General features: G+C 37.7%; 1 protein-coding gene across 2 annotated transcripts in view; it reads right to left on the bottom strand.

The window, feature by feature from the left end:
• CACNA2D1 (calcium voltage-gated channel auxiliary subunit alpha2delta 1) overlaps window positions 1-21688 on the bottom strand; it is a 567237-nt gene that overhangs the window by 111873 nt on the left and 433676 nt on the right. For both annotated transcript variants that reach the window (XM_006155764.3, XM_006155766.3), the window contains exons 9-10: window positions 20476-20526; window positions 16442-16541 (exon numbers count right to left, since the gene is read on the bottom strand). In XM_006155764.3, the coding sequence (XP_006155826.1) occupies window positions 16442-16541; window positions 20476-20526 (151 nt within the window). The remainder of the gene's footprint in view (window positions 1-16441; window positions 16542-20475; window positions 20527-21688) is intronic.

Genomic DNA, 21688 nt, shown 5'->3' with positions numbered 1-21688 from the left:
GTTGGTGTTTAGTTATGGTAGAATTTATGAGGTAACAAGAAATTTGTTTCATAAATAGCTGATTTATTTATAGCCACTTACAGTCAGTTTATAAGCCTTTGTATTAAATAATCATGGCTCCTGATCTATTCTTTATATAATAAAATAGGATTTTGGATATATTTTCAGAAATCTTTTTATATATATTTTTTAATTCATGAGAGTGAGAGAAGCACACTCTTCCCAGGATCTGGCCATACTCCAATCCCTTCCTCCAGCCCTCCAGCCCTGTCACATCTTAGGCACTTGTTCCAGGTGGCTTATGTATTTTATGCTTACTGGGCTTGGGATTTGAACCGCAGTCATCATTTGGGATCTGGCTTCTCTTGAGTAGCATATTGGAGTTGTACCACAGAGCTGGCCCTATATTTCAAGAATTATTAATTCTTTCATTCTTTCTATTATTTCACAATCTTATTACTTTTTAATATTAGTAATGAAAGCACAAATCATCATGTAGTGAGAATCCCCTGAATGTCAGGCTAAACACTACTCCATGAAGTCATTAAGTTTTCAAGTTACGGTTTTAGTTTTTTTTCTAAGAGATTGTTTTTTGCTATAGGGAGCATGTGCTCATCAGAGAGTCAGAGAAACAGAAAGCAAGAAATCACCTTCCAGGGGGAATGGCCACATCACAATCCCTTTTCTTCCATTCTCCTCTCAGGATTTTGGGCATGTATGCACACACTCGAGTTTCCAGTCACTGGGTCTGGGGCTCGAACCGTGTTCGACCATGTGGAAGTCTAGCACCTTAACCACCACATCACCTACTGGCCCTTCTGGTTTTAGTTCTAATGTGGTTCCTATTATATAACTGAGGAACTGAGTCCTATAATGCTAAGCAAAGGCCCCAGAGTTACACAACAACCAAGAGTCAGAGCTCAGCCTCAGACCTTCAAACTACCTGTACTTTTTCCCTAAGGTCTTTAATCACTTTTGACTTATATTTTAATAGCAAAGCATAAGCCACTATGCTTTGTCCTGCAACTATTTCACAATTGTCTTCCTACTGAACTTTAGAAATATTTTACTGAATTATAATTACTTTTATCAATAAGTTAGAAACTTAACATCTGCTATTAATTCCAGAAAGAATTATTAACTAATTCCACATTGCAACTCTTCTACATATAGCTCATTTGCTCATATGTTCTCCCTAATCTTTGTACAGGTCCTAAATGTATTACTAAAAGGACTTCCAGGCAATTTATAATTTTTGGTAATATTGTGAATGTGTTTTCGAGTTCTCACCCTGTACAGGGAAAATCAGAAGATGTGGCCTCCCTCCCACAGGTAGGGAAGCTACAGGTGTCTTTAATAATGCTGCTCTTGGATTGGATCACTCCCGTCCTGACATTAATGGTGCTGTTTTCAAAAGTGGTGGCTGGCTTATGGTTTACTTTGTATAAAAACAGAAAGACATTGATCAAGAATTTCCACACTTTAATGCAATTTAGGAAAGCCAGGTCTAGTCCAGTTCCTGCACCTCTAATAAGCATCATGGCCACAACTGATTCAATTATCTCCTCTAAGCTTCAGGCTCCCTCCTTCATGAAATAAAGGGCTTTACTAGCTCACTTGAAAAGCCCTTCCGGTTCTAAAATCCTATCATTGAGATCTGAGAGTTGAACCATTAAAGGAAATTACATGAGGAATAAGGAGTTCTTTATGTGTCACAAAGGAAATGGTAAACATAACTAATGTGTCCGCCAAGTGGAGCTAGAGCTACTGCAATACTGATAATGGGTGAGGATGACTCCGGTCTTATCAGAATGCAAAGTTAATGTACCATTGATTGAATTGTGTTGTACAATCCTGATACCACATAGCCCAACTTTTTCCAGCACTGCTGTGTTGACAAAGTAGTAGAGTCAATTCACAAATGACCGCTATTCTATAAATGAACCAGTCTATATACCGCAACATTTGTGCAAAATGATGTCCCTCCGTTCAAAGAAGCACACATTCTGATGAAAGAGGGCATAGGAAGATATAGAAAAAAGATAAGAAACAAACATACATAAAATATCAGGTGAAGAGAAATGTTATAAAGAAAAATGAAGTGAAATAAGAGGTAAGGGGATAACAGAGTGACAGTATAAATGAAAATAGAATGTTACCTGAGACACAGTGGTCAGAGGGCCTCTCTCATGAGGTGGCATTTGAGCAAATAAAAGCTAAGAAGGCAGCTATCTAGACTCAGAAGCATCGAGACTCATGTAATGTGAAGCAGTGGTTTTAAATATGTGCATATTAATAAAACATGCACCAGGAAGAGCAGATATGTTTTGTTTGAATGAGGGGAGAGGCGATAGGGAGAGAAGGAGAGAGAGAGACAGAGAGGGATTTTTGACAGGATCTTGCCGTCTTGCTATCCTTCCTGCCCTACCGCCCAGGGAGCCAGGTACACAGCCACCAAACCCAGGTCACCCAAGTGGTCTCAGTCATTGTGCAGCAGGGTCCTCTTGCAGGCAACACCATGGCTGGGGTCAAATAAGTTTGTTAAGCAGGATATTAGCATCACCAATGAGTTCTTTTAAACATGAAATGGCATCTGTCATGGATGAAAACAGTCCATAAAAGTTACCAACTTGGATTGAAGGGTTTATAGTCAATCAAGTCAGTTCAAAAATAAACATTTCAACTGAGATCAAATATACACAGTTGAAAAACTTAGATAGTGATTATGGTAAAATTAATGAGAAATGATGAAAAAAGAAGATGCTACCCATAAAGAATAAGAGTTAATCAGGTAAGGTTTCACAAGAAGTGAGAAGGTATTTCTTAATAAATACATTTTAAAGGGTACAAGTGCTAACTACTTAACATGTCATTACAAAGGTGAATTAATTATGGGAAAAATAAATGCCAATATTTGTAGCTCTAGTTTACCAAACAAACTGTCAGTTTATGATAAAGACCCTTATTTAGTAACATTTTTAAAAAAGATTTTTATGTTTTAGCATATATTTTTTAAGCTACAATGCATAAATCAATATTGTCAAAAATGTTTTTCCAATCACTTCAGAATTCACTGAAGTGAGATTTTGTTTATTTAACAGTTAATATTAAAATATATACATTCTACTACAAAATACATAGATTATCAATTTGTATTTTAATTTCTCTTGAATTTTAAGCCTACTAAGTAATTAAGAGCAAGATAATAATTTAAGAAACTCTAAATAAATCTGCTGTGCTTAATAACTCAGTTCAGTCCAAGTCACTCTCTTTTCTTGTTCTCAAGATTAAATGGATAAATACATTTAAAAAAATTCTATTCACTAAATTCTGGCACACGTAGAGTATTGTTTTTCTAGTCCATGTCCCAGTCAACAAGGCAATAACATTTATATTTTTAAAAGTAATATCTCAGTTTAAAATAAAAGTATTCCTCCTTCCTCACCTTGAATATTACTCTTTGCTATTTCTAAAACTACACATAAAATTTATTTCTAATTTCCAAAACTTAGTGCACCATGTGATTAATGGAAAAGAATTACATACTTGTCAACACTTTCTTATAAACTTTCCTAATATTTGCAAAGCAACTACATTATCTTTCTCGCTCTCTCTTTAAACTAAAGAACTTGATTACTTTGCCATGTTATTATAGCCCTCAAATATATTCTTTAGCCATTCTTTAGGGCCTATAATATCTTTATGTATCTCTTAAATAAAAAAATTTTAAATGCACTCATATTTACCAAAATAAAGTATATAAGAAGAGAAAATTTAACTTATTTTGATGACTTTTTTTTTTTTTTTTTTTTTTTGCTATAAGGTGCATGCACTCGCCAGAAAGACAGAGAGAGACAGAGAGATAGAAAGCGAGAAATCACCCCCAGGGGGGATGGCCACCCCACAATCCCTTCTCCTCCATTCTCCTCTCAGGGTTTTGGGCTGGGACTCATGTGCACCCGGTGTGAGTTTAACCCACTGGGTCTGGGACTCGAACCTTGGTCGACTACATGGGAGTCCAGTGAAATGGCCATTATGCCAACTGCTGGTCCCTTTGATGACTTTAATTCTATTCCTTCTTATTTTTTTAACCTCTCCAAAGCAAAAAGCTACAAAATAAAAATATTCATAAACATCCGTTGTATTAAGAATTCTATGGGTGCCATCAAGTGGTGCATTGGTTAAGGTGCTTGACTCCCACATGGCTAAGTTCTGTTTGAATCCAGACCAGACAGCTTTTTTGTTTTTGACTTTCCCTTTTTATCTCTCTCTCTGTCTCTCTCTGGTTAAATTTAAAATAATTATATTATTAACAAATAAATAAAATAATTCTTTAAAAAAAAAAACGATTTCCGGAGACCAGCAGTTAGCATAATGGCTATGCCACTGGACTCCCATGTAGTCGACTGCGGTTCATGTCCCGGACCTGGTTGCTTAAAACTCATGCCGGGCACATGTGCATGCATGCCCAAGATCCTGAGAGGAGAATGAAGGAGAAGGGATTGCGGCGTGACCATTCCCCCTGGGGGGTGATTTCTCGCTTTCTGTCTCTCTGTCTCTCTCTGTCTGTCTGGTGAGCACAAGCACCCTATAGCAAAAACCTCTCCAAAAAAAAAAAGAAAAAGAAAAAAAAAAGATTTCTATGGATTACAAAGATCTTAAAAATCTAAGTCAATGAAAAACACAGTTGTAATAAAAAGCTCCAAACAGATGCCTGTTGCACTTGCTAAATGTATCTGATGAACATAACCTAATTTCCTGATTTCCTCTTTCGTAATGATATCAAACTGCCTGTTGCACATACAATTATCAGTGATGTGATCAAAATGCATGTGTAGGACCCACTTATGTAGGAAACCCTTGCAGACTCACTAACTGTAGATTCTTTTGGGTTGTGGGAAAAGTCATGACATATTTTTTTCTGTTTTTCTATGCAAAAAATGTGTCATGATATCTTACTAACATAACCTAATTTCCTGATTTCCTCTTTCGTAATGATATCAAACCTGCCTGTTGCACATACAATTATCAGTGATGTGATCAAAATGCATGTGTAGGACCCACTTATGTAGGAAACCCTTGCAGACTCACTAACTGTAGATTCTTTTGGGTTGTGGGAAAAGTCATGACATATTTTTTTCTGTTTTTCTATGCAAAAAATGTGTCATGATATTTCCTATGTCCTAATAGCTTTTCAGGACTAGGGTAGATCTTGAGATTCTGCATTTCTAACTATTACCTAAAAAGCTTTCCAGACAATGCTGCTGTTGCCTGGCCACAGGCCCCACCTAGAGCAGCAAAGGCATAAACTACAATTTTCTTGTTCTTGGACATAAATGAGCTATGAATCAACATAGAGTTTTCCTGAAATCTAGATGGGTGATTATTTTATAAGACCTAAAGTGAAATTATTCTTTCAGATTTCATTTCTCATAAAACTGCACTGGCAGGCCAAATTCGTTCATCTTGTAAAGCTCTGGCAAAAAGAAGGCCTGGCTTGGTAAGGTATTTTGTTTTGGGGAGTGTAGAGATTGCTTTTAAGTTCAAATTGTGCAGCACTTTGCAAATGTGGTGGTTATCATATGCTGATTAAGCAAGTTCTTGATCTCAAGAAGAACAAGTTCTTGTCTAGGGACACCTCGAGCATATTTTAAAAGGTAAACTGGAATTTCAGTACATTGGAAATAGAACTGAAATCTTGTCTTACTTGCCTATATAGTGCAACTCTGTATTTAAAAACACTCTCATTCTCATATTAGTTGTTGCAAAGTCAGGAATAAGTGAAGAGTCTGGGATTTGACCACTCTTGCAAGGTGACAACTTAGCCTCTGACAGTTTGATAGGTAACAAGCAGTAGAAACACAAGCCGTCAGGGTCAGAGACAACAGTAGTTTATTACTTACCACAATGGCAGTAGCCACAGTAACATCTCAGCACGGGCTACCCAGACCCCAATTACCACAGGGCCAGGGGTCACTGCACAGCCACTGAGGGCTGTTTCAGGCAAGGAGTCCCAAGAGGAAGAAGTCTTTCATTTTACATTGGTAGGCCTTCCTATCCTCCCATCAGAGACAGACAATTATTTTAATTACCCTGAAACACAAATCTCCTTTGGGAAAGGAGACACCTCTCAGACATCACTACCCCCAAGTAAACATAAATCTGAGCAGACTTGAAGATGTATAACAGATTTGCAAAGAATTATCTCCCAATAGTTTGTAAAAATACAAATGTTGGAACATGATAATAAGAATAATAACCATAACCAAGTGATTATGAAATTTAAGAACATTACATATGACATTTAATTTGGTGCTGAACAACATTCTGTCCAGTTAAATATGACTCTGTCCATTTTTAAGGGGAAGAAACAGATTATGGATTCGTACGTAACTTTTTTTTGGAGAGGTTATTGTATTGATGTGTGTGCTCGCCAGAAAGACAGAGACAGAGTCAGAAAGCAAGAAACCATCCCCCACCCAGGGGGGATGCCACACTGCAATCCCTTCTCCTTCATTCTCCTCTCAGGATCTTGTGCATGCACACACATGCGCCCAGCGTAAATTTAAGCCACTGGGTCCGGGACTCGAACTGCGGTTGACTACATGGGAGTCCAGTGACATAGTCATTATGCCAACTGCTGGCCCCAATTCTTAGGTAACTTATAAGGGGTCATATAACTAGTAGTTTCAAAAGTTGTGCATTATGGCTATGCAATTTTACCTGTGTACCTAAGAAGCAGATGTTTGAGAAGAGTGGGAAGCAGGCCTTTAGGGGGCAGATGGCATGATGGTTGGTTGGGGCCCAGTACTCCCACATGGCCTACTGGGATGCAAGCCCTGGACCTGGCAGCTTGCTTTATTACTCTCCATCCCTCTCTCTTTGGTCAAATTGAATAATAATAAATAAAATTAAAAACTTAATTCTTAAACAAACAAACAAGCGAACACTAGAGGTGAATCGAAACTAATCTTGTCGATGCAGGTATAATGTGCCCGTGGGATCATTCCATTGTGCTGCTCCTTACTTGATATAGACCAACAAAACTCAGTTTCCTGATACATATACCACGGAAAGCAAAGACGTTCATAATCTTCAGCATACCATATCTAGAGTTATTTCTCCTTTATTTGGCTAGACATCCACTGACATATACCTGTCATGCACAGAGATTTGTAGCTAGGAAATCTTCAGGCCTCTTTCAGAAGCTGCATTAAGGAGAAAGATTCTTGCTGGACTAAGTCTCACCTGCACTTTCCAGCAAGGAAAAATGATAAATTCTCATTCCTCATGTTGTACTCACATCTTTTTGGACTGCCACTTTCAAAGTTCATTGATAATAATCTGGGCAAAAGGCAAGGAGGTTAAGGCATTGGATTCCACATGACTGAATGTGTGGTTCAAGTCCCAGACTCAGTGGCTTGAAAAACACAGTAGGAATGTTTGCATGTGTGCCCAAAATCGTGAAAGGAGAATTAAGAAGGAACTTTGGTGTAGCTATCACTGCAGGTGGGTGATTTCTCACTTTCCCTCTCTCTGTTTCTCTGTGTCTCTCTGGCAAGTGCACATGCCCTACAATAAGTTAAACAGAAAAAAAAAGGTAGAACTTGGGGTCAGCAAATCCTATAGCACTTACATTGCTGAAATCCCACATGGTCAGTTACAGTTCATGTCCCAAACCTGGTGGCTTGAAACTCAGGCCGAGCACATATGTGTCTGTGCCCAATATCCCAGGAGGAGAATGGAGGAAAACGGGTTGCGGTGTGGCCATCCCCTCTGGGAAGTGATTTCTCACTTTCTCATTGTCTCTCTCTATGTCATGCGCACATGCCCTATGGGGGCGGGGGAAAGGGTAGATCTTAACCAAAAAAAGTCCTCTTGACAAACAAAAGTAAAGATAATGTTATAAGAAATTATATTTTGATGATCTTTTCTTCTGGTGAGAAATCAAAGATAGCATTTTATAATGGCCACACATTTGAAAAACTTCCAGGAAGAAAACTCACCAAAGAGCTTTAATATAATCATAGCCTTTGTATCTAACGCTTAAGTCATGGTATGCTTTTATTGAAATACATGAAGATCTTCTTCAGTTGTTAACTTTTAACATGCACACAATCTGAGGACGCTTTTCTCTCATCCTCCACTGGCTTGAAATATTTCACTCTTAAACCATCAAACTCCCTCACATTCATAAACAGATTCTACTCCCTATGTCAACATTTGAAATTTTGTCTGTAAATCAGAACACGCTGTGACTGAATTGCTGCTCCTATCATCTACCACTTACTTCTATCAAAGCATGTAACTGGATTAGTGGGAGAACAGCTACATTAGCCTTGCATTTCAGCTTTGCTAACAGCGGGCTTCCTTTCTGCAACAAAGAACAGCCCTGGAGACAGCGGAAACACTGGGAAATGCTGCAGCGTTACTTCTGGCATTTTATGCATGACTTAAGGCATACGAACTGGTGTTTCTTCCTTTTTTTTTTTTTTAAATGAAAGAAACAGACATATAACCCTAAAATTGAGAGGCTGTTTATAATTTTTACTTGTTTATTTATTTATTTATTTCTTGGTCCAGTGTTTCTAGGCAACTTTGGAAAAGGTTAATATGGGTTCCTCTGGAAGTCTCTGGATGGCTGACATGTTTTTAGGTATGAGAATGAAGAGAAATGCACGAGAGTTCTGTTAGAAAATTGCTGTCAGACTTAACTAAAGAACCACTCCCTGGGTTCCTCTTATTACTATGCATCCCTGCAGTCACAAAAGCCAGAAGTCATATTGTTGCTTTTGTAAATGTTTGGCTTAAAAATGAAAAATAGGGGGAAAAAATACACAGGCACATATGTGAAAACACACACATATTATATGATGTTATATTTTGAAGAAATTTTGTTGAGAGTTTTCATACCATTAAATTGTTACATTTGTATTTAATGAGAAGGGCCAATCTGTTAAAGACAAAAAATAGTTTTACTTTTCTGTTATAAAAATGTTCCAGAAGAATTATCTTTAAATATACAACTTTGGGCAGCTTATTATAGTCAAAACAAAGCATAGTAACTAGAAAAGCTGAAAAATTCTTTTTACATTATGAAGTTAATGTTGTTGACACTGTGCATTATATGAATGTAAGTAAGCATATTTAATGTTTAATAGGAGCATAAGATACATGGGAAAGGAAGTAAATTATTACAGACAAAGGAGATATACTATAAGAGCAAATCATATAATCCATAGATAGTCATTGGTATTTATTTACCTGCAAGTATAAGAACAATCCAATTCATAGACTTTTTTTCAAACTAACATATAACAAATTCCTTTAAAAAATTCTCCACCAAAAAAAAAAAAAAAAAAAATTAATTCCCTTAAGAAATTCTCCACCAAAAAAAAAAAAAAAAGAAATTCTCCACCAGAATACAAATAGCAATCTTCTTTGCAAAAGAATAATTTTATATTGAAAAATAAGCATTTTTTTGCTTTTATAACTTAATCATCATCTTTTATTTTATTTCATAATTTCTTTATTTCAGAATATCAGTTATACCTATGGAATTAGAAAACTTTGTTTTTCTTGACAATTCAGGTCCACTATAAACAAAGATGGCTGTGCTCCAATTCTGTCTCTTCCTTTGGAAAAATTGCTAGAACTCTACCTGTGTTTTTTTTTTTTAACTGCAAAATTAAGGATAGTAATATCTACTCACAAGATTGCTGTGAAGACTAAATGTGGTATCATAAAAATATTTAAAACAGGGTCTGGCAGGTGGTGTGGTGGGTAAGGGCGCTGGACTCCCACATGGCTGACCACAGTTTGAGTCTTGGACCTGGCAGCTTGCTCTCTCATTTTCCATCTCCCTCTCTTTCTTGCTCACTCTGTCCCTCTATGGTCAAATTAAAATAAATAAATAAATAAATGAAATATTTAAAACAGTTTCTTCCATGTGAGCATTGCTAAATATATACACACACACACATACATACTAACTCAAATAATTACCTATCATTTAGGATTAAATTGATTAAAATTAAAATTAATTCAAAAAACAGTGAATACATATCTACCTTGGAACTTATTTGTTATTTGTATGGATTTTCTGATGGGAAAATATATGCCTGAAATACTATGGCCACACAGTCATCTGGTGAGTGTTCAATCACTAAATAGTATTCTGGAATAATACAATTAAACAAAAGGGCACGCTTAACGAAACAATTTAGATGATATAGGAGACTACCCTTTCTTGAATTTCTTTTCATCTAAAAAGTCTTGCACATTTGCAGTGGTAACTTTCTTCAGTTGTCATGAGTGTTTAATGGCAGTTTAAAATCAAATAACATGCGCATAGATATCCTACATGAGAAAGAAGTCTTCACAAAGCAAGATATGTCAACTTCTTACTACAATAAAGAGGAACCAGAACTGAAAAGTTGTTTTCCTATTTTACTTTGCTATTCTTGACGCTAAGATTGTAAAGATCTTGTCTCTCGTGTTTTTTGTGCAGGGGGAAAAGAAAGGTGTGCTTAAGGTATGTAAGAGCCATACATGACTGAAGTAAAAATAACCAAAAGTAAGCAAACCCAGGGTGAGCTAGGAGCTAAAACCAGTAATCAGTTCCACTAGGAGCAGGATGGGGGATCACTGTGACTTCATCTTTCAAATGCTATTCTATAATACCTTCTAGTTCCTGAGTTGCAAATCTTTTACCATCATTCTCCTTCTCCGTTTTGAATATATAACGAAGATAAATTCCTAATTTCTAACTTGAGGTAGTGAGATGCTTTCTTTCAAATGCATTCCCATTTACTTTTACAGAAATATGTTCAATTTGCTCACATGCTTTTAGTTCACATATTCCAGTGACCCCAAGTGAGGCCACCCAAGTTAGGATTTACAAAGAGCTTTCAGTATATTAGCGAAGTCTATTTAACCAGGTTCACAGAAACTACAAGGAAATATCTTGTAAGCATTTTCTTTTTTAGAGTACATATTTAATAACCATAAGCTCTTTAGAGAATACAATGACTTTTTTTTTTGGAGAGGTTTTTGCAATAGGACACGTGTGCTCACCAGAAAGAGAGAGACAGAGACACAGAAAGCGAGAAATCACCCCCCTCCCCAAGGAGTATGGCCACCCTGCAATCTCTTCTCCTCCTTTCTCCTCTTGGGATCTTGGGCACACATGCACATGTGGCCAGTGTGAGTTTAACCTACTGGGTCCAGGATTTGAACCATGGGCAACTACATGGGAGTCCAGCGACATAGCCATTATGCTAACTGCTGGTCCCATGAGAATGCAATGACTTTTAAAATTTGTCAGGCATGGGCCAGCCTGTGGCCCGGTTATTCAGGTGGTTTGGTCCATAATGCTGACTGTATGGTCAAAGTCTCCAGCTAAGTGGCTTGAAAAGCACACTGGGTATGTGTGCACACATACCCAAAAATCCCAAAAGAAGGGAAGAATGAAGGAGAAGAGACTGTAGCATAACTATGCTCCATGGGAGTTTCTGTCTCACTTTCCCTATCTCTCTGTCTCTCAACAGAGAGCACATGTATCCTCCGCAAATTGGGAGGGAAGGGTGTCAAACATTCTGTGTCCCAATATTAATACTGAGTTCTTTATTTAAAAAAAAAAAATTAGTAGCTGCCTAAGTGCTGAAAATATATAATTAATTAAAAGCCCGTTTAATCAGAAATTCTTTTAAAACATATTGGTGCTGCACTCACATTTCCATCAGCCTAAGTTTTAATAGCCTGAGATTTCAGAGAATCCCCTGCCTTGCATATGGTGGTCTGGAAACACCAGGGAATGAACATGCCTTGGGAGTAGTCATCCACTTTCTGTACTGCAGAACCCTTTCCTCTTGGAAGGGGCAACAGGTTCATGCAATTTCCACTTGTCCTAGAATTTCCCAGAAGAATAACCCAAGCTCACTTAGACTGCTAACTTGTTTGTTCATGTGTCGTTTATTAGTTTCCTTCTTTGTTTCAATCCCCATATTTTTCTAATAGTCATTCCTATAGTTACTTTCCAAATAAACATTTAAACTTGAATTCCCTAAGTCTTTCCTAGAGTTACTTTCCAAATAAACAATTTAAACTTGAATCCTTGTCTCAATGACTATTTTGGGGGAAACCTAATCTAAGCAGATACCAATGGTAGTCTTAGTAAGCAGATCCTTAGACTGGGATTCTAGAATTAAACGATTCACCAATCACATGGCAACAAATAGGTATGCTGCTCATAATTATCTTCGGAAATCCTCTGCAGATGCTATAGCATCATAACTACTGAGATCTTCCTCTGTGGTGACTGAAACATAATATACAGTGTCTTGAGGATATAGGGACAACAGTTCTTATAAAGCTAAGAGTTGGTTAGTTGTTAAGTTTTCATTGAAGAAAAAGATAGCCTCGGATCAGTCAACCATTAACTGAGTGAAGGAGGAAAGCCAAAAGTCTTCTATGGCAGCAATAAATGGATTCTCATTTCTTGTGTGGAAAGGTCAATATGTAATAGAATTTGCTTTTGAGAATCAGAGGATTATAAAGGAGGCATTCAAAAACCTGGCAGGTTTCCAGGTAAAAGTCAGGGCACTTATGGGCAAGGAGTGGAACCTGAAGACTAGGATATAGGACAGTGCACAATGATTATATGTAAACAACTAAAAAAGAAAATGAAGACAGTCACCCTTTAATCTGCAACTAAGGCTTTAGTTTAGAGATGATAATCTCACTTGGGATGCGTACTTTCAAGATGCACTATATATATATATATATATATATATTTGTATGCACTATGTGCTGGCGCCAGTGTGTACCTGATCAGGAAGAACAATGGTTACTTTTCAGTAACCTGTAAAGCCTTTGGAGTGTGAAACAGACCATGATAGGAGTATTTACAACACACAAATTGGCAAATGCTACAGATCAAGTGTCTTCTACACCCCACTGGCTCTGTCCCCAGAAGGTAGAATTTATGAGTGTGGGAAACAGAGAGAAGAGGAGGAATGGTACCTGTCACCATAACTCAAAGTGACCCAACTGGGAAACTATATTCCCATTCGTGCAACTACAGGCTCTGCTGTAATAACTATTTGGCTCTCCAGTGTGGGGAAGATGCGGAGTGGAGAGAAGGCAGTTCTCCTACCAGGGTCATGTAAAAATGCAACTATGCCTAAATCTATAGCTACTAACTGGGTGTGTTTTCTTCTCAGGTCGGTAGTTCAACATGTAAAATACAAATAAAAGTAAAGTCAGTTATTCTACTGCTGGGGTCCAGTTGACATGGAGCTTGTCATCAGGGTTGCAACATAGTGTGGAAAGGGAACACTATGCATGAAACTCAGAATAATCATTCAAGCTCTTCCATGCATGGTGATTAACTGTGAAAAGATGACTGAAGAATCCGCTTGTGAATGGACACTGACACCATGGACTCATTGGCCTCTGGGGTAAAAATCTAGGTAATCCCACCCTAGCACACGAGCGGGTCAAAGATGCAGAGAAATTAGGAAAGGTTTTAGGACACAAAAAAAGATGAATATATATTCTGACCTTGGTTCTAACTCTAGTGGTCCACTTTCCTAATGCACTGTATTTATTTATTTATTTGTTTGTTTGTTTGCTTATTTATAAATAGTGACCAGTCTCCATATTTAAGAATCATTGACTAGATTGAGTGGACAATGGTTAGCCTTCTATCATCTATAACTTTTTGTTTCAAGGCTCCCTCTTGTGGCCAGAGTCTGTTCTGCCCACCCACAGGAAAGGACCAGTTCGTAATAACTCAGATAGCTTTGCGTAGGGTAACTCTGAAGTGAATATTCCATAATAATATATGGATTCAAGAATTCATGATTAGGGACCGGAAGTTGGCGTAATGGCTATGTTGCCGGACTCCCATAGAGTCGACCGTGTTTCAAGTCCTGGACCCGGTGGCTTAAACTCACGCCACATGCGTGTGCATGCGTGGGTGCCCAAGATCCCGAGAGGAGAATGGAAGAGAAGAGATAGCATTGTGGCCATACCTCCTGGGGGGTGATTTCTTGCTTTCTGTCTCTCTCTGTCTTTCTGGCAAGTGTGCGTGCCCTATAGCAAAAATCTCTAAAAAAAAAAAAAAAAAAAAAGGGACCCCAAAGTTAGCAAAGGTGCTAGTTGCTCCCACGTAGTCGACCGCAGTTCGCATCCCGGACCCAGTGGCTTAGAACTCACACCGGGCGCATGTGCATGCATGCCCAAGATCCAGAGAGGAAAATGAAGGAGAAAGGATTGCGGCGTGACCATCCCCCTTGGAGGGTGATTTCTCGCTTTCTGTCTCTATGTCTCTCTCTGTCTGTCTGACGAGTGCAAGCGCCCTATAGTGAAAACCTCTCCAAAAAAAAAAAAAAATAGAATCCATGATCAGAATTAAGTATCTTTAAATTAAGTTCTTTTTAACTGGCTTCCTTCCCTCCCCTGACTCTGTTCTCTCTCCTGTAACTAGTCATATTTTCGGTGATCACTTCCCAAATAAACTATGCATGCTTGAACATATGTATGCTGGAAGAAGCTTGACTAAGACATTGGCCCTATTGAATATCTTCAGATTTTATGTCAATTTCGCTGGATATGCCAAATTTGCACTGAATCTAATATTTTGAGACGTTCTCTTTTGCTATGCCAAGGATAATATTTCAATAACCATTCCAATGCCATTGCAATGAATACTGTTTACACACAAATAAAGTTAAATGAGTATCCTTTTTGATTATCTCGTTTGAGAAATAAAGCATTACATTTTGTTTGCATTTTCTAGAATAATTGGTGACAGGTTAGTTTGTAAAATCTGACTGACATGAATCAACTATCTGAGGCAGTATCAAGCTGTATGAAATAAAGTCAAGAATGCACACAAACTAAAGGATTTCTAGAGGATGAGATGAAGCAAATAGAGGAGTAGACATGAGAGTTCCCCACCCCTTTTTTCTTGAGTTGGACATAATTCTCTGGCCCACATGGAAGAAACTCTCAAGAAAAGTTTCAGAGGCTAGTCACCTGGCATATTGGCTAAGTCAGTCCACATGGCTGACTGAATGGTTCAAGGCCTAGACCTCATGGCTTGAAAAATGCCCCAAATGTGTGTGCATGTATGCCTGAAATCCTAAGAGGAGAGTGGAGAAGAAGGAATTATGGTATGGTTATCCCCTCAGGGAGGTGTTTCCTCTCTCTTTCTCCTCCCTCCTCACCATGGTGAGTGCATACAACCTATAGCAAATTAAAAAAAAAAAAAAAATTAAAAGAGAAAAGTTTCATAGACTTTGTTGTGAATTCATTTAAACAAAGACATATCTTCAGTTTGCTCCCCAGAGAATTATACCACCTGTGAAACATTTTTCAGGAAATCTTGTCTCTTTGGGTCCTACTGGGTTGTCAGGAAAGTCATGACACATTTTTGCATAGAAGTCATAATGTTGCCTAGCACCTAGTATTTACCCCAGCGGTCCTTAGCCAGGGATAACATACTAAAGCATTTTGGGGACAAGGTCTCTTTCTCTTAGTAGGTATAATCTAGTTACCTGGAACTTTGCTGAAAAAAGTTCTATCAGGTTTCTTGCCTTTTTCTTTTTTTTTCTTTTTCATGGTGCCTTTCAGATGAAGGGAGTGTTAAACTAAACTATTAACCATTCTGGCCTAAAATAGCTGCTGTGCTCCTACACTTTCATTCCTATGGATAAGCCAAAATCATGCATGTTAGGCTGTTTTTCTGAGCTGCTTACTAAGTTGCAGCCAATCACACTAGCCACACTTCAGTCAGTCACAGAAAGCCCACCTTTCAGGCTGTTCGTGCCACCCACCATCCAGCTGTAACCGATGATTTCTCTACCTCGCTCCCTCACTTAGGTATTTTTTTTTTTTTTTACTGAACACATAACTGTCCCATTCTGCCCACATATGTTCCTTGTAAACCACACGGCTAGCCATAGTCTCTCAAAAGCCATCTTCTGAGAGGCGCCTGATATAACTTGTCTGCCCTTTGTTTAAATAAACTCTGTTAAATTTGGGGTTGTCTAAATTTGTTTTCAACAGGAGTAAAGCAATTGCTGGCCAGCTGCTTTAATGTTTCCTATTCAAGTGATTTCAGAGACAGATCTATTTTTATACGTTGTAAAACAAACTATCCTCACTACTATTCCTCCTCTTCCTCCTTCTACATCTTTACGAATACATCCACTTTAAATGTAAAATTATATCCTCCAGAATATGGCCACAAACGATTTCATCTAAATTCCATGAATTAAAATGAGACACGGTAACCTATGATGGTTTAGTAAGATAGTCTTGTAACATCAGAAATATCTCAGCCTATTTAAGATTAAACTACGAAGTACCTAAAGTCAAGGGGAGATAGAAATTGCAGATTTAATTCAGGAAAAAGCAGTTATTTGATACTTACTGAAGCTACATTTACAAAATCATCATCTGAGAGGGTTTCTAACATTTCGGAGACAGATGTTCGGATCAGTTTAAGTGTCAGTCCACTAACACTTCCACTCCTGTAAACAGACAAACAGGTTATCATGTTGTTCATCATTTATTTAATCGGTAACATCACAAGAAAAAATAATGTCTGTATCAATGCAAGATCATTACATAATATTTAGATAATAATTTTGTCTTTAAAAATCAGCAGAAGAAATAATTTCTTGATAGGGTGGAAATGATACGAAATCTTGCCTTCTCTACCAATACCAATATCAATATGTATTCTTCACTGAAAATATCACAATTACAAAATTAAAAATAAAATGTGATACTGATGGCATATTCATCCTTCAGGAAATATGTATCACAGTACCAGCTCTGAGGCCAGGAGGTGGCACAGCACTAATGCAATCAGACCCACATGGAAAGGTCTTGGATTTAGATCTCTGAACCTCCCTGAGAACACAAGGCACTTGTGTGCATGTCTGTGACCCAGGCTCGCTGAGACCAGGGTGGATCACGGCACAAAGACCCTGTTGCTAGTACCTGTCAGAGTCTCTCTCTTCCTCTCTTTGAAGAAATGAACTTTAAAAAAAGCAAACCCTAGTTCTGTTAGCCAAGTTATATGGCAGAGTTAAAGGGTCAGCAGGTAGCATGGTGGTTAGGGCACTGGATGCCCACATGGATAACCATGGTTTCAGTCCCAGATCTGATGGCTTGTTTTCTCACTTTCTCTTTTACTCTTTTTTTTTTTCTCTCTCTGTCTCTCTCTGGTGAATGCATAGGCCATAAAGCAAATATATACATATTATATATGTGTGTGTGTGTATGTGTGTGTGTATAATAATTCTTTAAAAAGGGAGGGGGAGTTAAAGATGATAATAGACCTAGCCATTGCTCTAAGGATCCTATTAGTTGATTTAATTAATACAACACTTATAACAATGGTGATAATAAATCTGTGGGGGGAAAAAAAAAACAAAAACAGATTTAGTTTCACACCCCAAAACAGATATCTTTCCAAGACTTAGTCTTGGTTTTTCCTTCTCTATATAATCTATTACCTTCCATGACCCCACTTACCTATTGGCTCTTTTCTAGACAAGGAATTCTCACTCTTACATCTCTAGCTCCCAATGCTTCTTTTTCGTTCCTCCACTTTCTCTATAGAGTTCCTCCAGATGTTCTCATCTATGCTACGTTGCTTCTGTCAATTCTTTCATTTGAAATTCACCTCTTTCCTCTCCCTTCCCATGCCTGCCTCATAAAATCTTAGCCATAAAAATTCATCGAAATATAGTCGTTTTTTTTCTAAAAGAGATTTTTGCCATGGAATACCTGTACTTACTGGAGAGACAGAGAGACAGAAAGCAAGAAATCATCTCCCCCACCACCAGGGAGGATGGCCATGCCACAGTCCCTTCCCTTCCTCTCCTCTCGGGATTTTGGGCATGCATGCACATACGTCTGGTGTGAGTTTCAAGCTGCCAGGGCCAGGACTTGAACTGTGGTTGGCCATGTGGAACCAGCAATGCAATCTTTATGCCATTTGGTAATTCCAAATTTTATCTTCTTAATGCTTTGCTATACCTTAAATCACTGTGGTCTCTCTTCTATGGACTCCCTTTGTATCCATTGCTTCCTATAATTGTTTTATTTATTTGCAAATGTGATTTAGTTTCCATAACACATTTAAATTTTCTTTGAGGTTAGGGACGATGGCCCGGTCTTTGTCATTGTGCTATCATATTGTATATAGGAGAACCTCAATATATTTCTGTTGAAATGATTTTTTAAATGGTATTTCAATGTCATACACATTTTCAATCTGAGGATATGTATTTGGCTTCCACACATTTGAATATTAAAATTATTTCTGGAAATTATTATACATCCAACAATACTATATATTGCATTAGCATTTAGATACATAATTAGGATTAATATCAAGGATATTTATATCCCAAAAATTCACGACAAATTTAAAAAATATGTGCCTTAATGCATCTTAATAAGTAAAAAGAAAATGAACATTTAAGTTACATTTGCCAAATTCTATTATCTTTCCTTTTTCAAGTTGGGTTATAAGATTTTGGACAACTAAACTGAGCTGGGCCATAAGACTTTGGACAACCCAATTAAATTATTTAAGGCCAAAAGAAGAAAATTCAGGGACCAGCAGTTAGCATAATGGCTATGTTGTTGGACTCCCATGTAGTCGACTGTGGTTTGAGTCCCGGACCCAGCGGCTTAAACTCATGCTGGGCATGTGTGCATGTGTGTCCAAGATCCCAAGAGGAAAATGGAGCAGAAGGGATTGTGGTGTGGCCATCACCCCTGGGTGGGGGGTGATTTCTCGCTTTCTGTCTCTCTGTTTCTCTGTCTTTCTGATGAGCACACCCGCCCTGAAGGAAAAAACCTCTACAAAAAAAAAAAAAAGAAGAAGAAAATTCAAATGTTGATACCCGCCTGTGATATAGCTGCATATGAATCAATGAATTCTCTTTCTTCCGGTGATATAAAAGATATATTAAGATATACATATTTTTTCTCTTGGAGAAAAATATTTTATGCTTCATGCATTGCCTTTAAAAGTTAAATCTGCATAGCATGGTAGATTCTTTCAAATGTTCTATATTTACATGTTCAACCTTATTAGAAAAAGTATACACAGGGTCAGCAGCAGGTGGCATGGTGGTTAAGGCATTGGACTTTCACATGGCTGACTACAGTTCCAGTCCCAGACTCGGGAGCTTAAAAATCACACCAGGTGCATGTGCATTTGTGCCCCAAATCCCAGAAAACTGGAGGAGAAATTATTGCAATGTGACCATCCCTGCCCTGGGGGGCTGATTTCTCATTTTCCCTCTCATCTCTCTCTGGTGAGTGTATGCACTTTGTGGCAAAAACCTTAAAAAAGAATGTATACACAAGCATACACACACACACACACACACACACACACACACACCTTAAGTTGAGCAATAAAACAAATTTTAAAAATTACCAATAGGGAACCAGCAGTTAGTGTAATGGCTATGTTGCTGGACTCCCATGTAGTTGACCCAGTGGCTTAAAACTCACGCTGGGCACGTGTGCGTGCGTGCCCAAGATCCCGAGAGGAGAATGGAGGAGAAGGGATTGCGGCATGACCATCCCCCATGGGGGGTGATTTCTCACTTTCTGTCTCTCTTGTCTCTCTCTGTCTATCTGGCGAATGCATGCGCCCTATAGCAAAAACTTCTCCAAAAAAAAAAAAAAATTACCAATAAAAATTTCCCCAAATTCTTTCTTGTATAGCAACGTTTCCCTTAAAAATGCCAGTATTAATATTTAGTACATTTAATATTGTCTATATTGTGACCAAATCCATAAAGTTAATTGAATCATTAATGACTAAGTTCCAAATAACTGATTCCTTTTTTTTTAAATTTAGAAATTGTTTAGTTTTTGGTTTTGTTTTGTTTGTTTGAGAGAGAGATTTTTGCCATAGGACACATGTGCTTGCCAGAGAGGCAGAGACAGAGAAGCAGAAAGCAAGAAAACATTGCCTGGAAGGATGGTCATGGCACAATTCCTTCTCCTCCATTCTCCTCTTGGGATTTTGAGCACGCACTCACATGTGCCTGGAGTAAGTTTAAGTCACCAGGTCCGGAACTCGAACCTCAGTTGACTACGTGGGAGTCCAATGACATAAAATTACGCCATCTGCTAGTTCCTGGAATTGCTGAGTTTTAGCAACCTTGTATTAGGATATTGTTCAAAATATAAATCAGAATTCATAAATAATTTTAGTATTATGCCATAATTTTCCATTCCAATATAGAGTCTTCTCATTTTAATGGAAGAATTTTTTGTTTTGTTATTTCCTCAATATGGAGTTTTTATCTGGAGAGAAAAGTCATCATAATTATTCACTAACATTTCCTAGTCTCAACATATTACTATTACCTACAAATCATCCCATATCCTCTGTAGATAAATATGTGATATTCAACTACTCACACATCGACCAGAATAAGCATATCTTTAGGAGATGCAGCTCCTTGGATATACCTGGAACAAATATCAAGTAAATGATTTTTTTATGCTGTTATATATTAAACATTGGTAATTAACATATTGACATTTATATCTTTCTGAGAGGTCTTTTTCAAGCAAAGACCTATTTCCATTCTATCTCAGTAGACAATAATCCTTTACACACATTCTATAATGTCGGTTTTAAAGGTTTATTTAACATAATATTAGAGATGCTAGAGGTATAATGTTTAAAGTATACTTTTCAGATATTTATACCAAACATCAAGAGATATATCTTAATACTGGCAGTGAAAGAAATTAAATTTGGGAAGGACATTTTTCTAAAAAATAAAAAACATTCTTGAATTCCAACTGTTGACCCCTGGTTTTAAAAGTCACTCTAATAAAAAACAGATTATTACATTTCTAAATCCAAAAACTAAACACGAAAATAGATAAGTGGTTCAGGAATGTGAAAAAGCAACGTCAACACAAAACAAATAGATTGTAAGTAATTAACAGTACAGTAATATACAATGTCATGACCAATAATTTAAAGTGGCGGTTCTCAAACTTTAGACTATCTAAGACTATCTGGATAATCAGTTCAAAATGTTGATTCCTGAAGTCAGTCCTACAAGAATTATAATCTCTTAATTTTAAAGAGACTCCAGGAGAGTTTCATGCAGATGATTAAGCAATTGTGGGGAGAGAAAAGTCTGATTGCAGGTGAATGACCCCAAAATCTCCAGTCCCGGGCCATAGAATGATGGGAACAAGGAGCCTGCCATCCTCAACAGGAAGGATTATACCTGAACTTGTTACTTTTCCCTGAAGCTTCTTTGCCCATGATTCTAAAGCTAACTTCGCAGAAGCCTTCCAGGTAACAGTCCAATTAGTTTTCAGACCACACGCAGCACAGTTAATATCTAACCAGCACAATATGTTGACAAAGCAGTTATCATCAGAATTTATAACCCACGCGCACACATATTTCACTGTAAGAAAGTAAAGTGGCAGGGTGGCAGCTGCAGAAAGCAAATAGGGTTCATGCCCAACCTCTTAAATTGGTCCCTGTATGCTTCTCATTGGGAAGATGAGGGGACATATTATCTCCTCTTCTGGTGCACCTAGCTTCTAAATTTCCCTTCCCCCAAACAACCAATGTCTGAACCCAAATCATGTGGATACAGTT

Source organism: Tupaia chinensis, unplaced genomic scaffold (genome assembly GCF_000334495.1).
Source record: "Tupaia chinensis unplaced genomic scaffold, TupChi_1.0 Scaffold000466_1, whole genome shotgun sequence".
Classification (NCBI taxonomy): domain Eukaryota; kingdom Metazoa; phylum Chordata; class Mammalia; order Scandentia; family Tupaiidae; genus Tupaia; species Tupaia belangeri.
This window is presented reverse-complemented; position numbering and strand designations above follow the sequence as displayed.